Source organism: Podarcis bocagei (genome assembly GCF_964188305.1).
Source record: "Podarcis bocagei genome assembly, chromosome: 7".
NCBI lineage: Eukaryota > Metazoa > Chordata > Lepidosauria > Squamata > Lacertidae > Podarcis > Podarcis bocagei.
Window position 1 is genome coordinate 5007823 of NC_138132.1, and position 17667 is coordinate 5025489.

At 47.9% G+C, this 17667-nt stretch overlaps 2 protein-coding genes across 3 annotated transcripts in view; both read right to left on the bottom strand.

Moving 5' to 3' along the window:
* Positions 1 to 17667, bottom strand: part of LOC308590428 (cytochrome P450 2A13-like) — an 80167-nt gene that overhangs the window by 19980 nt on the left and 42520 nt on the right. The window lies entirely within an intron of this gene.
* LOC308590418 (cytochrome P450 2F3-like) lies at positions 865 to 17584 on the bottom strand. Of its 2 annotated transcripts, XM_081200454.1 has the most exons (9): positions 16930 to 17584; positions 15471 to 15633; positions 14106 to 14255; positions 12536 to 12696; positions 10615 to 10791; positions 10316 to 10457; positions 5932 to 6119; positions 5496 to 5637; positions 865 to 2269 (listed from the first exon to the last, which is right to left on the bottom strand). In XM_081200454.1, exons 1-9 carry the CDS (start codon positions 17107 to 17109, stop codon positions 2082 to 2084), a joined length of 1491 nt encoding a protein of 496 aa, XP_081056580.1. In that variant the 5' UTR covers positions 17110 to 17584; the 3' UTR covers positions 865 to 2081. The 2 variants fall into 2 exon arrangements, with proteins under 2 accessions (XP_081056580.1, XP_081056581.1); XM_081200455.1 differs by lacking the exon at positions 14106 to 14255.

Consider the following 17667-nt stretch of genomic DNA (forward strand, 5'->3'; position numbering starts at 1 on the left):
GAGGGAGCCGGCGTACAGCTTCCGGGTCATGACTAAGTAACTATATGTAAATACATAATGCTATTAAATTTCCCTCACCCTATGTAAGAAGGTGTATAAATATTTTTCGTGCAATATTCTTTGCTGCATATTCTTTTTTTAACTGCAGGTGTTTTAAGAATTCTAAGGTCTCAAATATAAATTAAATGTTCATAAATGTATGGTGCAAACACATACATAAGTACATAAACCACGTGTCTGAAATAGTACAGGAGAGCAATCCTGAAGCCATTTTGACTCTCCCAAGTTGACCCTCAAATATTTCTCTGCAAGGAGAAAAGAAATGGGAAAGCCTCCCCATTGTCTTTTGCTTACAAATCCTCTCTTAAGGGCGCACTTGTGTATGAATAATAGGGTGAGCCTGTGACCTGGATTCAGGAACTAAACCATCACAAAAGAATTACCAGGCCACCCAAGGAAAGCAATTAGTGACCATTATCAGGTATCCTGGACAAACATGATTTCTGCTGTAGACTGCCTCCTTCTGTGATGTATATACGTATGCTGTTTTGGGGGGGGTGATCTTGGGCTACAGGGTGGGCAATTTCAAAAGTCTGTATAAGGGCTTGCGCACCATTGTTCTGGGTTCTCTCCTCCCTTCTGCGTGTGGTGAGTGGAGACCCTGTTGCAACAGTTCCTTTAATAAAGATCAGGCTTACTAGCCGCTTTGCTTCTCAATATTCTCTGGTTGGTTTCTGTTCTTTTCTCCTACTGATAGGGAACTGTTACGGAAAAAACTAGGTGTGAGGCTGCTCAGTCACCCAGCTCGTCAGGCAGAGCCCGCAGGTCCCTACGGAATAAAGGAAGGATTCCAGCCAACTGGAGTAAATAGCTGTAGACCAAAGTTTATTGAGCAATAAGTTCAAAGAGCAAATTTGAACCCCAAGGATGGGGTGACAAAGACTTTTAAAACTTTCCCACCATATCCCAGAATACAGTTCGTACAGCATCATTGCTGCATCACTGACATGTCACAAAAGGGCAGGGGTTAACCTTGGCAAACAGGTCCAGACCAAGCCTTGGTACCAGATTAGCATAAGCAGACATGGCAGGGCAAGAGTAAGGTGTAAGATTAGCATAGACAAATATGTCTTAAGTACCCACCACCCAAAAGTACAATAGAACTTCCTTTGCATGTCTGGGGCCTGAGGCAAGTCAGGTGATGAGATTTGGCTTCCTTTGGCTAACAATGAGCCCAGCAATTGTCACCTCTGGGAACTTCCTGGAGTCCTTTTTCAAGGGGAAAATAGCTTTGGAATGGAGGAAACTGGGAAAGGAGATGATTTTATATTATTTTTAAAGCTAGGTAACTTCCCTGAGCTGTCAAGTTGAAAGGATACATTCAGGCATAATATTTGTAATATTTAACTTTAAAGATGTGCCCCCTCCCAGTAATTTCCGTAACAGGAACCCACTTAAGGACTCTATACGGGCTCTTGGATACCCCATAAGTGGAAACGAGCAGTTGTTGTTTTTCTTATAACAGTTTGGCGAGCCAGCCAGGAGTTTCGGTTGACCGGATTCAGGGGGCGAGGAATTAGATATATCCATTTTTGCAAATGTTTATTTTTTCCAATAAATGTGCAATTCATTGTGGCTGTTTTGAAACCCCTTGTGCTATTCACCCACCCATCCATCCATTCAACCTTTATTGGCATAATTTGTGTTATTACTTTCTTTAGTGGGTTGTGCAAACCAATATTCTAATGACAGGGCAGGGGACACGGGATGAGTTCATGGAGCCAGGAGGGAGGTCCTCCAGAAAAGCTTGGCAACCATTGATTTAAACAGAAATGTAGCCCATCTCTTCCTAGCGGGGAAGGAGACTGTGTCCAGGTGAGTTGGGTGCTTGCTCTGTCTGCTGCCCAGAAGAGGTGACCTCAAGGTCTCTGCTGTCTTACTTTCTTCTGATGGTGCTGCTCCTCCTTGCATGGACAGGCCTTCAAATAGAGGACTGTCCTACATTGCCAATCTCTCAGGAGTGCAGAGGTACTGAGGGAGAAACCGAGATCTTCTTGTGCCGCAACACAGGAAAGGAGAGATCAGTGTTGGCGCCAGGACGCTGACAGCTGGTATTTTGGGGGCACCTTCCCAACGCCCACGGCCGCCGGTGCGAGGCTGATCTGGCTGGGGGGCACAGGGGACTGGAGGGTGAAGGCCTGCAGGATGGTGGTGAAGAAGAGGAACAGCTCCATGCGGGCCAAGCCTTCGCCCATGCAGATACGCTTCCCTGCCAGGAGAAAGAAACCAAAATCTGTAGGACAGTGTCAAGGGACCGTAACAGGTCAGGAAGAGGAATGGAGACGCGAAGTGCAGTCAGCTTTTATTCGCAACAGCAAAAACATAGCAGAGTTCATCTGGGCTAATATGCCCTAGTTGAAGATGTTGCTGCGATTGGTGTCTGGCCCCTCCTTCCCTCTCTAGTCCTCTCCCTCTGGACTCCTCCCAAGCAGACGTAAATGGGGCTGAGGGCGACGGAACCCCCTCTGGGCCTGCAGGCCCCATTGCGCAGCAACGTGCAAGGTTCTTCATGATCTAGGTGTCAGTGGAGGAGGAGAGCTAGCTGGAGGGGTGATATGATAGCCATGTTCAAATATATAAAAGGATGTCACATAGAGGAGGGAGAAAGGTTGTTTTCTGCTGCTCCAGGGAAGCGGACAAGGAGCAATGGATCCAAACTACAAGAAAGAAGATTCCACCTAAACATTAGGAAGAACTTCCTGACAGTAAGAGCTGTTTGACAGTGGAATTTGCTGCCAAGGAGTGTGGTGGAGTCTCCTCCTTTGGAGGTCTTTAAGCAGAGGCTTGACAACCATATGTCAGGAGTGCTCTGATGGTGTTTCCTGCTTGGCAGGGGGTTGGACTCGATGGCCCTTGTGGTCTCTTCCAACTCTAGGATTCTATGATTCTATGATTCTATGATTCTATGATTCTATGATTCTATGATTCTATGATTCTATGATTCTATGATTCTATGATTCTATGAGGGCTGTCTGGCTGCTGTGCCGAAACCTACCCGATTAAGGCGATAAAAAACTCAGTGGGTGCAAGATGTAGTGGGAACAATTACTGATAGACACCGATAGCTTACGGCGTATAGACAGTAAAAGAAAGTTTTAAGTAGCTGTTGCCTGCAAGGTTGGTCTAGAAGATTCAAGGTGTCTTTGTGTGCTATTATAGGTAAGATGTAAAGGACCCCTGTACAGTTAAGTCCAGTCAAAGGCAACTATGGGGTTGCGGCGCTCATCTCGCTTTCAGGCCGAGGGAGCTGGCGTTTGTCCACAGACAACTTTCCGGGTCATGTGGCCAGTAGGACTAAACCGCTACTGGCGCAACGGGACACCGTGACAGAAACCATCCTCTGATGTAAAGAGTGTACAATTTTTTAAAAAATTAAAAATTAAAACTTCAAGAAAAGGGGGGGCACCGTTTACCTTCCCACCACAGTGGTACCTATTTATCTACTTGCATTGCTGTGCTTTTGAACTGCTAGGTTGGCAGGAGCAGGGACAGAGAAACATGAGCTCACCTCGGCGCGGTGATTCGAACCGCTGACCTTCTGGTCAGCAAGCCCAAGAGGCTTAGTGATTTATACCACAGCGCCACCTGTGTCCCTTATGCTATTATACCATACATTTAAACAGTACCTCCTCCATGAGAGGTCCAGAGGGTTGCAACATGGGAAGAGGCCTTTTCTGCAGTGGCTCCCCGTTTGTGGGATGCTTATAAATTATAAATCTTTAGGTGCCAGGCATAATTGTTCCTCTTTAAGCCTGCCTTTGGCCTCTAACTGTCTGTGGCCCCTTGGGGGGGTTGTAATGTATTCTTTTAATGGAGCATGCACCAACATGTTGATAAGTGGTCAACCCAGCCCCTCTCCCACGCTGTCCTTGGCAGGTACAATGCAGGAGAGCCCTGCAGGATATGCCCCCCCAGCCCTGCATCCTGTTCTCCAAACAGCCCCCAGATAATAATAATAATAATAATAATAATAATAATAATAATAATAATAATAGAATCATAGAGTTGGAAGAGACCACAAGGGCCATCGAGTCCAACCCCCTGCCAAGCAGGAAACACCATCAGAGCACTCCTGACATATGGTTGTCAAGCCTCTGCTTAAAGACCTCCAAAGGAGGAGACTCCACCACACTCCTTGGCAGCAAATTCCACTGTCAAACAGCTCTTACTGTCAGGAAGTTCTTCCTAATGTTTAGGTGGAATCTTCTTTCTTGTAGTTTGGATCCATTGCTCCGTGTGCGCTTCTCTGGAGCAGCAGAAAACAACCTTTCTCCCTCCTCTATGTGACATCCTTTTATATATTTGAACATGGCTATCATATCACCCCTTAACCTCCTCTTCTCCAGGCTAAACATGCCCAGCTCCCTTAGCCGTTCCTCATAAGGCATCGTTTCCAGGCCTTTGACCATTTTGGTTGCCCTCCTCTGGACCCGTTCCAGTTTGTCAGTGTCCTTCTTGAACTGTGGTGCCCAGAACTGGACACAGTACTCCAGGTGAGGTCTGACCAGAGCAGAATACAGTGGCACTATTACTTCCCTTGATCTAGATGCTATACTCCTATTGATGCAGCCCAGAATTGCATTGGCTTTTTTAGCTGCCGCGTCACACTGTTGGCTCATGTAAAGTTTGTGGTCAACCAAGACTCCTAGATCCTTTTCACATGTACTGCTCTCAAGCCAGGTGTCCCCCATCTTGTATTTGTGCCTCTCATTTTTTTTGCCCAAGTGCAATACTTTACATTTCTCCCTCTTAAAATTCATCTTGTTTGTTTTTGCCCAGTTCTCTAATCTGTCAAGGTCGTTTTGAAGTGTGATCCTGTCCTCTGGGGTGTTAATAATAATAATAATAATAATAATAATAATAATAATAATAATAAAAAAAAAATTTTATTTATATCCCGCCCTCCCCAGCCGAAGCCGCGCTCAGGGTGGCTAACAACAATAAAACAGTACAAAGGTACAGCACAAACAACACTCTAAAATCATTCATTATAAAATTAATTAATTCAAGCCACTGGCAACCATTGGGCCAGAGCTCCGCGAAGATTGCCGAGGGAGGGAGTCAGGCTGTGCCCTGGCCAAAGGCCTGGTGGAACAGCTCTGTCTTGCAGGCCCTGCGGAAAGATGTCAAGTCCCGCAGGGCCCTGGTCTCTTGTGACAGAGTGTTCCACCCTACCCTCGTCCCTCGGGATGAGGTGCAGATTGGAAGGGGTACGAGCATATCCATATCTCGATCCCCTTCGCCTATAACATCTGCCTGCCTGCGAAAAGCCAAGTCAAGTAGGACCAGAACAGAGGTTCCTTTCTCTGACCCTCCTGGGAAGGACCGCCTGGAAATGAATCTCATAGGAGACCACTCACCAACCCCACTCCCCACTCCCCACTCCCCACTCCCCTCTCGTTGGAATGGAAGGAGACCCCTCCCTCCCCACTTACCTGCTGAGAAAGGCATGAAGGCCTCCACCTTCTTGAAGCAGCCTTGGCTATCCAAGAATCTCCCTGGGTCAAACTCTTGAGGGTTGGAGTGCTCCTCTGCGTCATAGTGAACGCTGCTCAGCAAAGGATAGATGTAGGTCCCCTAGGAGAATAGTATTTGTATATATTAAAAAAAAGCATAAGAAGCCCCTGGCTGCTGGATCAGGCCAAAGGGGAGCCTTCTGCTCCAGCACCCTGTTCTCACAGTGGCCAAATAGCCCCTTAGGAGCCCAGGAGTCTAGACAGACTGCCTCTGGACCTGGAAGTGGGGGGCACTGAGCTCAAATCCTGTCCCCACCCCACCCCATCCTAGGAGTCTCACACCAATTGCTTTGAGGGCCAAAAGGCTGTATCCTGGTCCCTCTGTCCTTGCTGAGGGGCCTGCTGGGAATCTTACCTTGGGAATGACGTATCCCTTGAAGTTGATGTCTTTGGTGGCAGCATGCGGAAGACTCATCGGTAGGATATCGCTGAACCTCTGAATCTCATGCAAGACGGCCTCCGTGTAAGGCATTTTGTTCCTGTCCTCAGTGGCTGGGATCCGATCCCTCCCAATCACTCGATCGATTTCCTCGTGGAGTTTTTCTTGGGGGGAAAGAGAGCGGTTGGGCTGAGATTCCTGCATTACAGAGGGCTGGACAAAATGACCTTCTGGATCCCTTCCAACTCTGCCGTTCTGTGATTCTATGACCGAGCACCTGTTCACAATCAGGATAGGAGCATTTCTACCACCCAAAAACAGCAACTTCAAATTTGGGGGGAAGGCCTTGATGCGTTATTATATGCTGAGTGCCAACTGGCTTTAGTGGCAAGGAGTGCCTTTTGCCATCCATGACTGGCCCTCCAGCTATGGCCATTTCTGGACTGGGGTTGCCTATTCCCAAGTGCCCCCATCTCTAACCCCGCTCGCTCTCGGAGCTCTTTTCAAGAGCTTACCGGGGAGCGGGAGAGTCGCTCCAGGCACCCGCAGGAACACCAGGTCCTCGGAACGCTCAATCCGAGATTTTTTTCGGGGTACCACGACGCTCTAGCGGTCTCCCCCAACCTCCAAAGCACCGGTGCCCTTTCAGATGAAAGAGCTCCCGTCCACCATAACGGGTGACCAACCGGAAGTCCAGTTATGGCCATTTCTAGACTGGGGTAGCCTGGACACGCATCTACATGCCCTGTTAATCTCACATCTTGACTACTGCAGTCAGTTCTAGTTGGGGCTTCCCTTGAGGGTGGAAAATGCCTATTATTTATTTATTTATTTATTTTGCCGCTAGGAACCAAAGGAGGGGAGAGGGCTTAAATCACAGAATCACAGAGTTGTAGAGTTGGAAGGGATCCTGAGGGTCATGTAGTCCAGCCCCCAGCTCTTGTGCTCCAGTCCTCTTTGCAGGTTTCCCACTGAGCCGCTGTGAAAAGAGGAAGCTGGACAAATGGGCCCCCTTTGGCTTGACCCAGCAGAGACCTATAAAGGCCTTTTCAGAAAGACAGAATGACAGACCAGTGTGAAGAGGAGTATAGCATCTAGATCAAGGGAAGTAATAGTGCCACTGTATTCTGCTCTGGTCAGACCTCACCTGGAGTACTGTGTCCAGTTCTGGGCACCACAGTTCAAGAAGGACACTGACAAACTGGAACGTGTCCAGAGGAGGGCAACCAAAATGGTCAAAGGCCTGGAAACGATGCCTTATGAGGAACGGCTAAGGGAGCTGGGCATGTTTAGCCTGGAGAAGAGGAGGTTAAGGGGTGATATGATAGCCATGTTCCAATATATAAAAGGATGTCATATAGAGGAGGGAGAAAGGTTGTTTTCTGCTGCTCCAGAGAAGCGCACACGGAGCAATGGATCCAAACTACAAGAAAGAAGATTCCACCTAAACGTTAGAAAGAACTTCCTGACAGTAAGAGCTGTTTGACAGTGGAATTTGCTGCCAAGGAGTGTGGTGGAGTCTCCTCCTTTGGAGGTCTTTAAGCAGAGGCTTGACAACCATATGTCAGGAGTGCTCTGATGGTGTTTCCTGCTTGGCAGGGGGTTGGACTCGATGGCCCTTGTGGTCTCTTCCAACTTTATGATTCTATGATTCTATGAAGATGTTGAGCTTTCTCAAATATGTAAACAATCCACACGCCCCCTCTGTGGGGACATGAGCCCTTAGGGTCTATGCTGCTACCTTCCATCGTCAGCTTGTCCTGTCCCTGTAGCAATTCATGTGTCTCACTTGTTGGAGGGATGTTTCTTCCTTCTGCCCTCACCTTGAATCTGTGGGTACTCGCAACAACTTTGACCACCTCTAGTCCCTACCCAACACTCTTCTCTCACCTGTGGCTCCCAGAAGCTGTCAGCATGCGACAGTGGACACACCCTGGGAACAGCTTGGCCTGTAGCTGTAGAAGTTCAGGTGATTCTCATACATAGGCGCCGACTCCATGGGGCTTGAGGGGGCCCGAGCCCCCTCAATAATTCGTTTGGGGGGGCTCAGCCCCCCCAATAATCTCGAGCGCGGCGAGATAATCTCGAGGCTCTGCCTGTTGACGCTTGGCGCGTCCGCGGCTTTTATAGGGCACCGGCGCGGCGGGGGGCGCCGGGCCGGGGGAGGGGGGCGGCCGGCCTGTCTCCTTGGCAACCCCATTGAGCAGCGCCGGCTCCCCCGGGAGGGCCATCCCCCCGCGCCGCCGATCGCCAACACCGCCGACGCTGTGGCTGCCCGAGCCCGAGCCCGAGCCCGAGCCCGAGCCCGAGCCCAAGCCAGCCAGTCAGTCAGGAAGGAAGGAAGGAAGGAGAAATGGGGAGGGAGACGAGGGAGGAAAATTGCGCGCAGGGTGAAGAAAGGAGAAGGGCGAACGAGACGAGCTTCCAACCCAAAAAAGGGCTGGAAGACTGGGAGGATGAAGGATCGGGAAAGAAAGCGACGCCTTCCCCGCCCGCGACGTCGCCCACTTGTCATTGGCAGCGCAGCGGGCGCCCAGAGGGGCTGGGCACCGGCGCAGGGCCGCTCCGCAGCCGCGGAGGACAGCTGCGCGGCTAGCAAGGTGCGCCGCGTAGAGCGCGGCCCTTGTGTGGCCCGGTGGCCAGGCAAGCTCGGGCGGGGACCCCCATGCGAATCTAAGACGGGAGAAGAGGGCAGAGCAAAGGGGGTCCCTTCCCCAACCTCCGGCTTTGAGACTTCCCTGCGCCCCAGAAAAGCGAAAGGATTTTCTCTCTTTTTTTATATATATAAATATTTTATTAAGTTTTCAAATACAAAGTTAGAAACATACACTGAAGAAAAAAGTAAAAGAACAAGAAAAAGAAAAAAAGAAAAAGAAGAAAAGAAAACCAACCATTCAACACATTTTTTATATAACTAACTGGACTTCCTCGCATCTCCCTTACCCTGCATTCTTTATAATAAAGATATCAGGAAATTATTACCTTGTTTCGTACCTTATTTTGTACTTTTCAAATACTATACCTCTAAATTTAACATACTTTTCATCAGTTACTTATATCTTAAATTAAACATAGTATTACCTTAGATTTTGACCTTTTCTTACTTAAAATATAATTTCCTGTTTCCCAAATCTAATTGCTGAAGCTATAGTTTCCGAATCGTGTAAATTTTTAACATTCATACAACTTATATTGTTTTTGTAAATAGTCCTTAAATTTTTTCCAGTCCTCTTCCGTTGTTTCTTCTCCCAAATCTCGGATTCTGCCAGTCATTTCAGCCAGTTCCATGTAGTCCATCATTTGCGTCTGCCACTCTTCCAGTGTGGGCAAATCTTGTGTCTTCCAATATTTTGCGATAAGTATTCTTGCTGCTGTAGTTGCATACATAAAGAAAGTTCTATCCTTCTTTAACACTTTCTGGCCAACAATGCCCAAGAGGAAGGCCTCTGGTTTCTTGGGAAAGGTATACTTAAATACCTTTTTTAACTCATTATAGATCATTTCCCAGAAGGCCTTCACTTTTGGACAAGTCCACCAGAGGTGAAAGAATGTCCCTTCAGCCTCCTTACATTTCCAACATTTATTATCAGACAGGTGATATATTTTTGCAAGCTTGACTGGGGTCATGTACCACCTATAAATCATTTTCATAATATTTTCCATCAAGGCATTACATGCCGTGAATTTCATTCCGGTGGTCCATAACCTTTCCCAGTCCTCAAACATGATGTTATACCCAATATCCTGAGCCCATTTTATCATGGCTGATTTGACTGTCTCATTTTGAGTGATTTTCTCTTCAACCTGCCCTCCATCCTCTTGCGGAAAACTCTTTGCCTGCCCTGCCCGTATCTCGTTTTTGCTTTTTAATTCCACACACGCACCCTTCGGACTTCGTGGCAATCGGGCGCGTGGGTGCGTTTCCTAAGAGAGTGAGGACCCCCGCCTCCTCCCCACCTGCTCCCTCACCAGCCAGCCAGCCAGCCAGCCGCGCGCCCTAGCCGGAGAGCCCCGGCCGTCCCCGTCGCGCAATCGGCTGGATCTCCCTTCAGCAGGCCGTGCTCACAACTTGGCCCAGGGACCCGCAGCAGCGGATCTCCGGCCCAGCTGAAGAATCCGGCAACAAGCCCCCTCCTCCCCAATCGCTCCGCCGAAATACGCTCCAAAACCCCCCAGATAGGCCGCCGGCCGCCAAGTCTAGTGGCGCCCTGAGCGAGGGTCTCTTCCCAACACCGCCACCTCGAACTGCGTTCTCCCGGCTACCCGAGCGAACCAGCGGCAGGACCCCGGTATGGGCCCCCCCAATATTTTTTATAAGTCGGCGCCCCTGTTCTCATAGGTTTCCTCCTTCTGCCCTCACCTTGAATCTGTGGATACTTCAGCATGGTGAGGAATCCATATCTCAGGGTGGTACCGATCGTCTCCGTCCCAGCGAAGAACAAGTTGAAGGTGGCCATGACCAAATTCTCCATGCAAAATTCAGAAGCCGGGTTATTCTTTTCCTGCCAAGAGATCGAGGTCCACTATGATGTCTGCATTGAAGGGGGGGTTAGACTAGGTGCCACTTGGAGTCCCTTCCAATTCCACAATTCTCTGAAACCTGCAGACAGCACGTTTTAGGGGGGGCAAATGATGGAGATGAGGAAGTTCATTCCTTACCTGATCCATCTTAACTAAGAAGCAGTCAATGTAGCTGTGGGGGTCAGAGGGATCCAGCGAGGCCTGCTGCATCTTGATCCTCTCCTCTATGAAGCGGATGATCCCCTGGGAACATTTGCTGCCCGCGTGGTGGGATCCGGGGATCTTCACCATGATCTCCGGGAAAATATTGTACAGCTGCAGGGGAAGAAGATGGGGAGCAATGGAAGGGCGTTACCACATTTGGCTAACTTTAGGTTGTGCCTCTTGCAAACTCAGATTCCACAAAAAGGCAAGTGTTGAGGCTCACGCCTTCTTGGAAACCTTGACTCTTTAAAAATAAATAAATGACCTTAACAGATTGGAGAACTGGATGCAAGCTAACAAAATGATTCTCAATAGGGACAAATGTAAGGTTCTGCACTTAAGCAGGAAGAACCAGATGCACATCTGGTTTACTAGCAGTACATGTGAAAAGGATCTAGGCGTCTTGGTGGACCCCAAGCTGAACATGAGTCAACATTGTGATGCAGCAGCAAAAAATGCTAATGCTATTCTAGGCTGCATCAACAGAAGTCTAGTGCCCAAATCAAGGGAAGTAATAGTCCCACTGTCTTCTGCCTTGGCTAGACCACACTTGTAATATTGTGTCCAATTAAGGGTAACTCAGTTTAAGAAAGATGTTGTCAAGCTGGAAGGTGTGTAGAGGTGTGTAGGCAACCAAGATGATCAAGGGTCAGGAAGCCAAGCCTTATGAGGAACGGTTGAAGGAGCTGGGTATGTCTAGCCTGGAAAAGAGAGGAGATATGAGAGCCATCTTCAAATATCTTAAAGGTTGTCACATGGAAGATGGAGCAAGCTTGTTTTCTCCTGCTCTGGAGGGTAGGACTCGAACCCATGGCTTCAAGTTACAAGAAAGGAGATTCTAACTAAACATTCGGGGGGGAACTTCCTGACACTAAGAGCTGTTCAGCAGTGGAACATATTCTCATGAGAGGCAGTGACCTCTCCTTTCTTGGAGGTTTTAAAGCCGAAGTTGGATGGCCACCTGTCATGGATGCTTTAGGTGGGATTCCTGCAATGCAGGGGTTGGACTAGATGACCCTTGGCGTCCCTTCCAGCTCTAAGATTCTTTGATTCTGTGACACTATGGAGGGACCCGTTTGACTAAAAGATCTTATTTGACTCAATGCTTACCTTCCAAACCTTACTGAAAGACACTGAAATACTTAAAGAGACCTTAACAAAAAATGCAAACCATCGCTTTTGTTTTCATATGTTATTTTGTTAGTTTCTGTTTGCCACTGTGCAGCTGCTTAGAGTCACAAGACTCTGTTTACATTCCAGAGACATTCCAGGCTATTGGAAGTCTCACGGGAGATGGGAGACGGATGTGACGTTACTGGTTTCCTGCTCCTTTGTTTCAGTTGCTCTCTGCTCTCACAGAGAGAGGATGTGTTTTCTGTCTGCGTAGTAAGAAATAAAGCATAGCGATGTAGCCATAAATCTCATCACTTCCGTGTGCTGCTTTGATTCTCTGCTGAATGGGAATGTGCCTGGAGCCTCATCAAAGGCTCTGGTTGTTAATCACGTCGGAGGGCGATTCCGGAAGATGAGCTTTATCAGCTCGGTCAAACGCAGATTCCGACATATTTACGGTTGGTTTGTTGCTGTACATGAGTGCTTCGAATTGTTGCAATGCAAAATGATAAATAAAGAACGTAAAAATAATAATGGCGATGATGGCACACACGGGAGTGGAATACTTTTATTGTTTAATAAGTATTAATTTGCAAAGAGAACCGCTGGAACTGGGCTGCATCTTTGCCCTTCCAGACTGTGACACTTTACGGTTTGAATTTTTTATTCTTTGCTTTTTAAAAAACGATAGTGATAATAATCAAGGTGTAGAGATATTGGGGGGTTCTCCATCCGCCCTCACCTGAGACGGGCGCAGGCTGCCCACGCGGAACCGTTCTGTGATCAGGTTGTTCAAAGTGAGGAATTTCTCGTCGTCGTACTGGAACCTATTCCCAAAGACGATGGAGCAGATGATGTTGGAGACAGCTCGGCTGAGGATGAAGGTGGGGTCAAAGGGTGTCCCTAGTGGGGAGAGACAGAAAGCAGGAGGGAAGAAAGAGTTTGTTTGTTTGTTTGTTTGTTTGTTTGTTTGTTTGTTTGTATTTTTCATTTTCATTTTCACACTTGAAACAGTAATCCAAATACAAAATACAAATACGGTCCACGCAATTCATGTTGACTTCCCTCCCAACTCCTTCCACGGTTTATTTTGTTAACTTCTTTTCCACTACATATTATAATTTGTAGTCCCCATTTCTTTCTTTCTTTTTCTTTTCTTTTTTCTCAATATCTCTAACTGCTGAATTTACTCTTTTACTGTTAACCTTTTAATACGTTCGCAATGAGTTTCCAGTTAATCTACAAAACATTTCCATTTTTCTTCTAATACTTTCGTGTCCTGATTTCTTATCTTATTTCCCAATCATGCCATTTCTATGTTGTTGTTTAGTCATTTAGTCGTGTCCAACACTTCATGACCCCATGGACCAGAGCATGCCATGCACTCCTGTCTTCCACTGCCTCCCGCAGTTTGGCCAAATTCATGCTGGTAGCTTCGAGAACACTGTCCAACCATCTCGTCCTCTGTCGTCCCCTTCTCCTTGGGCCCTCCATCTTTCCCAGCATCAGGGTCTTTTCCAGAGAGTCTTCTCTTCTCCTGAGGTGGCCAAAGTCTTGGAGCCTCAGCTTCGGGGTCTGTCCTTCCAGTGAGCACTCAGGGCTGATTTCCTTCAGAATGGAGAAGTTTGATCTTCTTGCAGTCCATGGGACTCTCAAGAGCACCATAATTCAAAAGCATCAATTCATCAGTGATCAGCCTTCTTTATGGTCTAGCTCCATGGACAAAGACAACAAGCCATTTCTATATATTCTACTAACTTCGTCTGGCCATTCCTCCTTGTTGGTATCATATATATGCCATACAAGCTGCTACAAGAAAGAGTCTGCGTTTCGCAAGAGCACAGAATGGCTATGCCAGCCTCTCAAGTGCAGACCAAGCACCACAGTGTCTTTTAGAGGCAGCCAATCTTTATCAGGGACTCAGGTGGTGCTGTGGTCTAAACCACTGAGCCTCTTGGGCTTGCCAATCAGAAGGTCGGCAGTTCGAATCCCCATGATGGGGTGAGCTCCCGTTGCTCGGTCTCAGCTCCTGCCCACCTAGCAGTTCAAAAGCACAAAGTGCAAGTAGATAAATAGGTACCACTCCGGCAGGAAGGTAAACGCCGTTTCTGTGCGCTGCTCTGGTTTCGGTGTTCCGTTACTCCAGAAGCGGCTTAGTCATGCTGGCCACATGACCCGGAAAAACTTTCTGTGAACAAACACTGGCTCCCTCGGGCTGTAAAGCGAGATGAGCACCACAACCCCAGAGTCATCTGCGACTGGACTTAACTGTCAGGGGTCCTTTACCCTTACCTTTAATCTTTATGACCTACCTTGTGTCTTATGGAACTCCTCTGCCAAGCACTGAGCCTCCTGCTGGATCCGCTCCTCGATGGACCGTTTCCCCATCCCAAAATTCCTCAAGGTGGTGAGGCTGAACCTCCGAAGCTGCCTCCACCGATCACCGTTGGCAAAGACCACCCCTGGCCAAGCAATATTATTATTGTTTGTTTGTATGTATGTATGTATGGACCTAAAAGCACCACTGAGCTATTATTATATAAGTCATTGGTTCCCATTTTTTTTCTGGGGACCACCCCCTTGGTTCCACAAACTCATCCCTATCGTCCTCTCCCCTCCCCTATAATTTATTTGGAATATTTATTTGTTTGTCAGATTTATATATTAGATCTATTGGAATAGCGGTTTGTGCAACCCATTAAGCAACATAATTACACAGTGATATTCAAGGCAGCAGCAATTCATTTCACATTTGTTCAAAACCTGATTAGAACTGCTTATTACTACGAATTCCACAAAATTGCGGAACTTCATCCAGCAACACCAGTGCCCTAATCCTGCCACCCCTTGTCTCTTAGCACCTTTCCAGGTGATCCCACTAGCCTCCCCCAGTAGACACTACCACCCACTTTAGGGACCCCTGATGTAATCCATCAGCATCTCAAATTAACATGAACTCCTTGGAAGAGGCCCAGCCATAGAGAAAGCAGTAATGTTCCAATAAAGCTTGTCTCTTCAACATTCATCATTTTAAACATCGGCTAAGTAACGTGTTACAAAAGTGAATATACAGGAGTAAAGTGTGCATATATTTGTGAAACTTAACATATAAAAATGAGGGACGCAGGTGGCACTGTGGGTTAAACCACAGAGCCTAGGACTTGCCAATCAGAAGGTCGGCGGTTCGAATCCCCGCGACTGAATGAGCTCCTGTTGCTCGGTCCCTGCTCCTGCCAACCTAGCAGTTCGAAAGCACATCAAAGTGCAAGTAGATGAATAGGTACGGCTCCGGTGGGAAGGTAAACGGCATTTCCGTGCGCTGCTCTGGTTCACCAGAAGCGGCTTAGTCATGCTGGCCACATGACCCAGAAGCTGTACGCCGGCTCCCTCGGCCAATAAAGCGAGATGAGCACCGCAACCCCAGAGTCGGCCACGACTGGACCTAATGGTCAGGGGTCCCTCTACCTTTACCTTAACATATAAAAATATGATTATTGATTATCAATATTAATCACCTGCCCTTCACTCTAAGGGGAATAAATGTTCACGGTTACCTTCACACACACAAAATAATAATTTTCAAACCCATGTAGTATGCCCTCCAACAGGTCAGTAGAGTGATGGAGAAATGGGCTGCGCCCCAAGCCCCCTTTCCCCGCAAGGATGGACCCCCTCACCGTGTTCATTGAAATCCTTGGAGAAGGATGGCAGCTGCCCTCTGCCACTGAAGTCCTCTGCCTGGTCCACCAGGGCTTCCTTCACCGCCTTGTAGCCGCACAAGACCACGACTCGCTGCAGCCCCAGGTAGACGGTGAAGACCGAGCCGTAGACCTCGCCCAGCTGCCGGGAGAAGAGCATCAGTCCCTTTTGAAGGAACCTTTCCCTGCCCCCTCAGTTTGGCACAGGTGTGTACAGGTGAGGGGGGACCGGGCGGGAAGGGAGCCTCACAAGGATGGGCAAGGGGAGAAACAGGCAGGAGTTCTGGGGGAAAGACAGGAAGTGCTGCCTTCCTACTACGAGGCACTTAGCCAATGCTCCTCAGGATTCAACACACTTCTGCTTTGCTTTAAGGGCAGGTATACTTTCCTCCGCCTGCTCCCACTTCTAGTGTGGGTTCATGGCAAAATTGCCGTGCCCACATTTAAAGAGGGAATCTTTCACCTTTCAGATCAAAGGTGTGGGCGTTGTAAGAGTTTCTGCGTGATTAAATTGTAGGGGTGTGTGTGTGTGTGTGTGTGTGTGTGTGTGTGTGTGTGTGAAGCAGCATTTATATATTCTATCATTTCTATTTCACATAGCAAACCAAGTTTTCTGTATTCCTTTGGTGTGAGAAGTCTTCGTGGGCGTAAGTTTAAGGGTCAACACACATTCGAAGACCAGCGTGCATTATAACACCAGGACTGGATTTAGGTTTGATGAGGCCCTAAGCTACTGTCCTTTGTTGTTGCTATTTTTTGAGTTGAATATATGCTATATGGCAATTATGGACCTAATAGGTATCTAAAGCCATTTGCACATAACAGTCCCCGCTGAATGTAGGCACCCTATATATAGAAATGAGCAAACCAGTGATATTTTAGGAGCAGGCTAGCAGGCCGGGCCCATTACTTACATCATAGGAGCCTACACAACACAAAACACTGTTGCTGTATGTAGGTTTTATTTTATTTGTTGTTTATCTTATATTTTGGAAATGTACATCCAGGTGTTTTTTTCCTTTAAATTTTTTGGGGGGCCCTAAGCTATAGCTTGTTTAGCTTATATGTAAATCCGGCACTGATTATAACATCAGCAAAAATCCTAAATTTCTCAGCAGTGGGTATATGAGCTTGCATGAATACTGGCTGAGAACATCTGAGTCCAGACCTGAGTCCATACACTTGTAACAGACCTGTGGATATCAGGTTTTAGGAGACAATAGTGGGGAGGCTATTGCCTTCAGGACCTGCCTGAGGGCTTCCCAAAGGCCCCTGTCTGTTCCCTGTGGTGGGCTAGAGGAACCCCCTTTGGACAGATCCAGCAAGTCTCTTCTGATGCTCTTGCTTTCCTACAAAGATGGATCCCCAATCTGCTCATAGGCTTCCAATCTCCTCTGGCTTACCTTGCAGCTCGGTAGGGAGGCGAATGGAGACTCACCTTCTCCAGGGACTTGATCATGTTATTTGGGTCCAGTTGGAGAAAATTCCCCAGGATGGGGAGCGGGGTGGGTCCAGGGGGCAGACGGCCTTTGCCGCCTTTGCCCTTCCATGCCAAGCCCAGGAATAAGACGCCACAGACGCAAAGGAGCAGGAAGAGAGATCCAGAGAGCAGCTCCATGGAGGACCCTGGCCGAGAGATGCCCCCTCTGGGCTATAGGGAGGCGCCAAGAGCCGCAGCTGGACTTATAAGGACGGCTGGGGAAAACCCAACTTTCCACATTGGTTATTCAGTAACCCCTTGTCCTCCGACCCATTTCCAAGCCAGCTAGGTGGACTTTGCCATTTCAATTCAAGAAGTTAATTCGTTAACTTATCAAGGATTACATGATAACCATAAAAAGGGTTGCAAATGTTGGACAGGGTACTGGGGACAAATCAGAGAGCGGCTCATTAAGGTGGAGGGTGAATTGCCTTTTTGGTAGTATGATCAAACCTATCCATTCTTAAGGAACTCAGCCCTGAGTGCTCACTGGAAGGACAGATCCTGAAGCTGAGGCTCCAAGACTTTGGCCACCTCATGAGAAGAGAAGACTCCCTGGAAAAGACCCTGATGTTGGGAAAGATGGAGGGCACAAGGAGAAGGGGATGACGGAGGACGAGATGGTTGGACAGTGTTATCAAACCAGCATGAGTTTGACCAAACTGCGGGAGGCAGTGGAAGACAGGAGTGCCTGGC

Excerpts from the sequence above, each read along its gene's own strand:
- LOC308590418 (XM_081200454.1), bottom strand. The coding sequence starts at position 17,109 with ATGGAGCTGCTCTCTGGATCTCTCTTCCTGCTCCTTTGCGTCTGTGGC. Across the intron at positions 12,697-14,105 it reads GGAGTTCCATAAGACACAAG|GGACACCCTTTGACCCCACC; the intron begins GTAGGTCATAAA and ends TCTCCCCACTAG. Across the intron at positions 10,458-10,614 it reads TCTTAGTTAAGATGGATCAG|GAAAAGAATAACCCGGCTTC; the intron begins GTAAGGAATGAA and ends ATCTCTTGGCAG.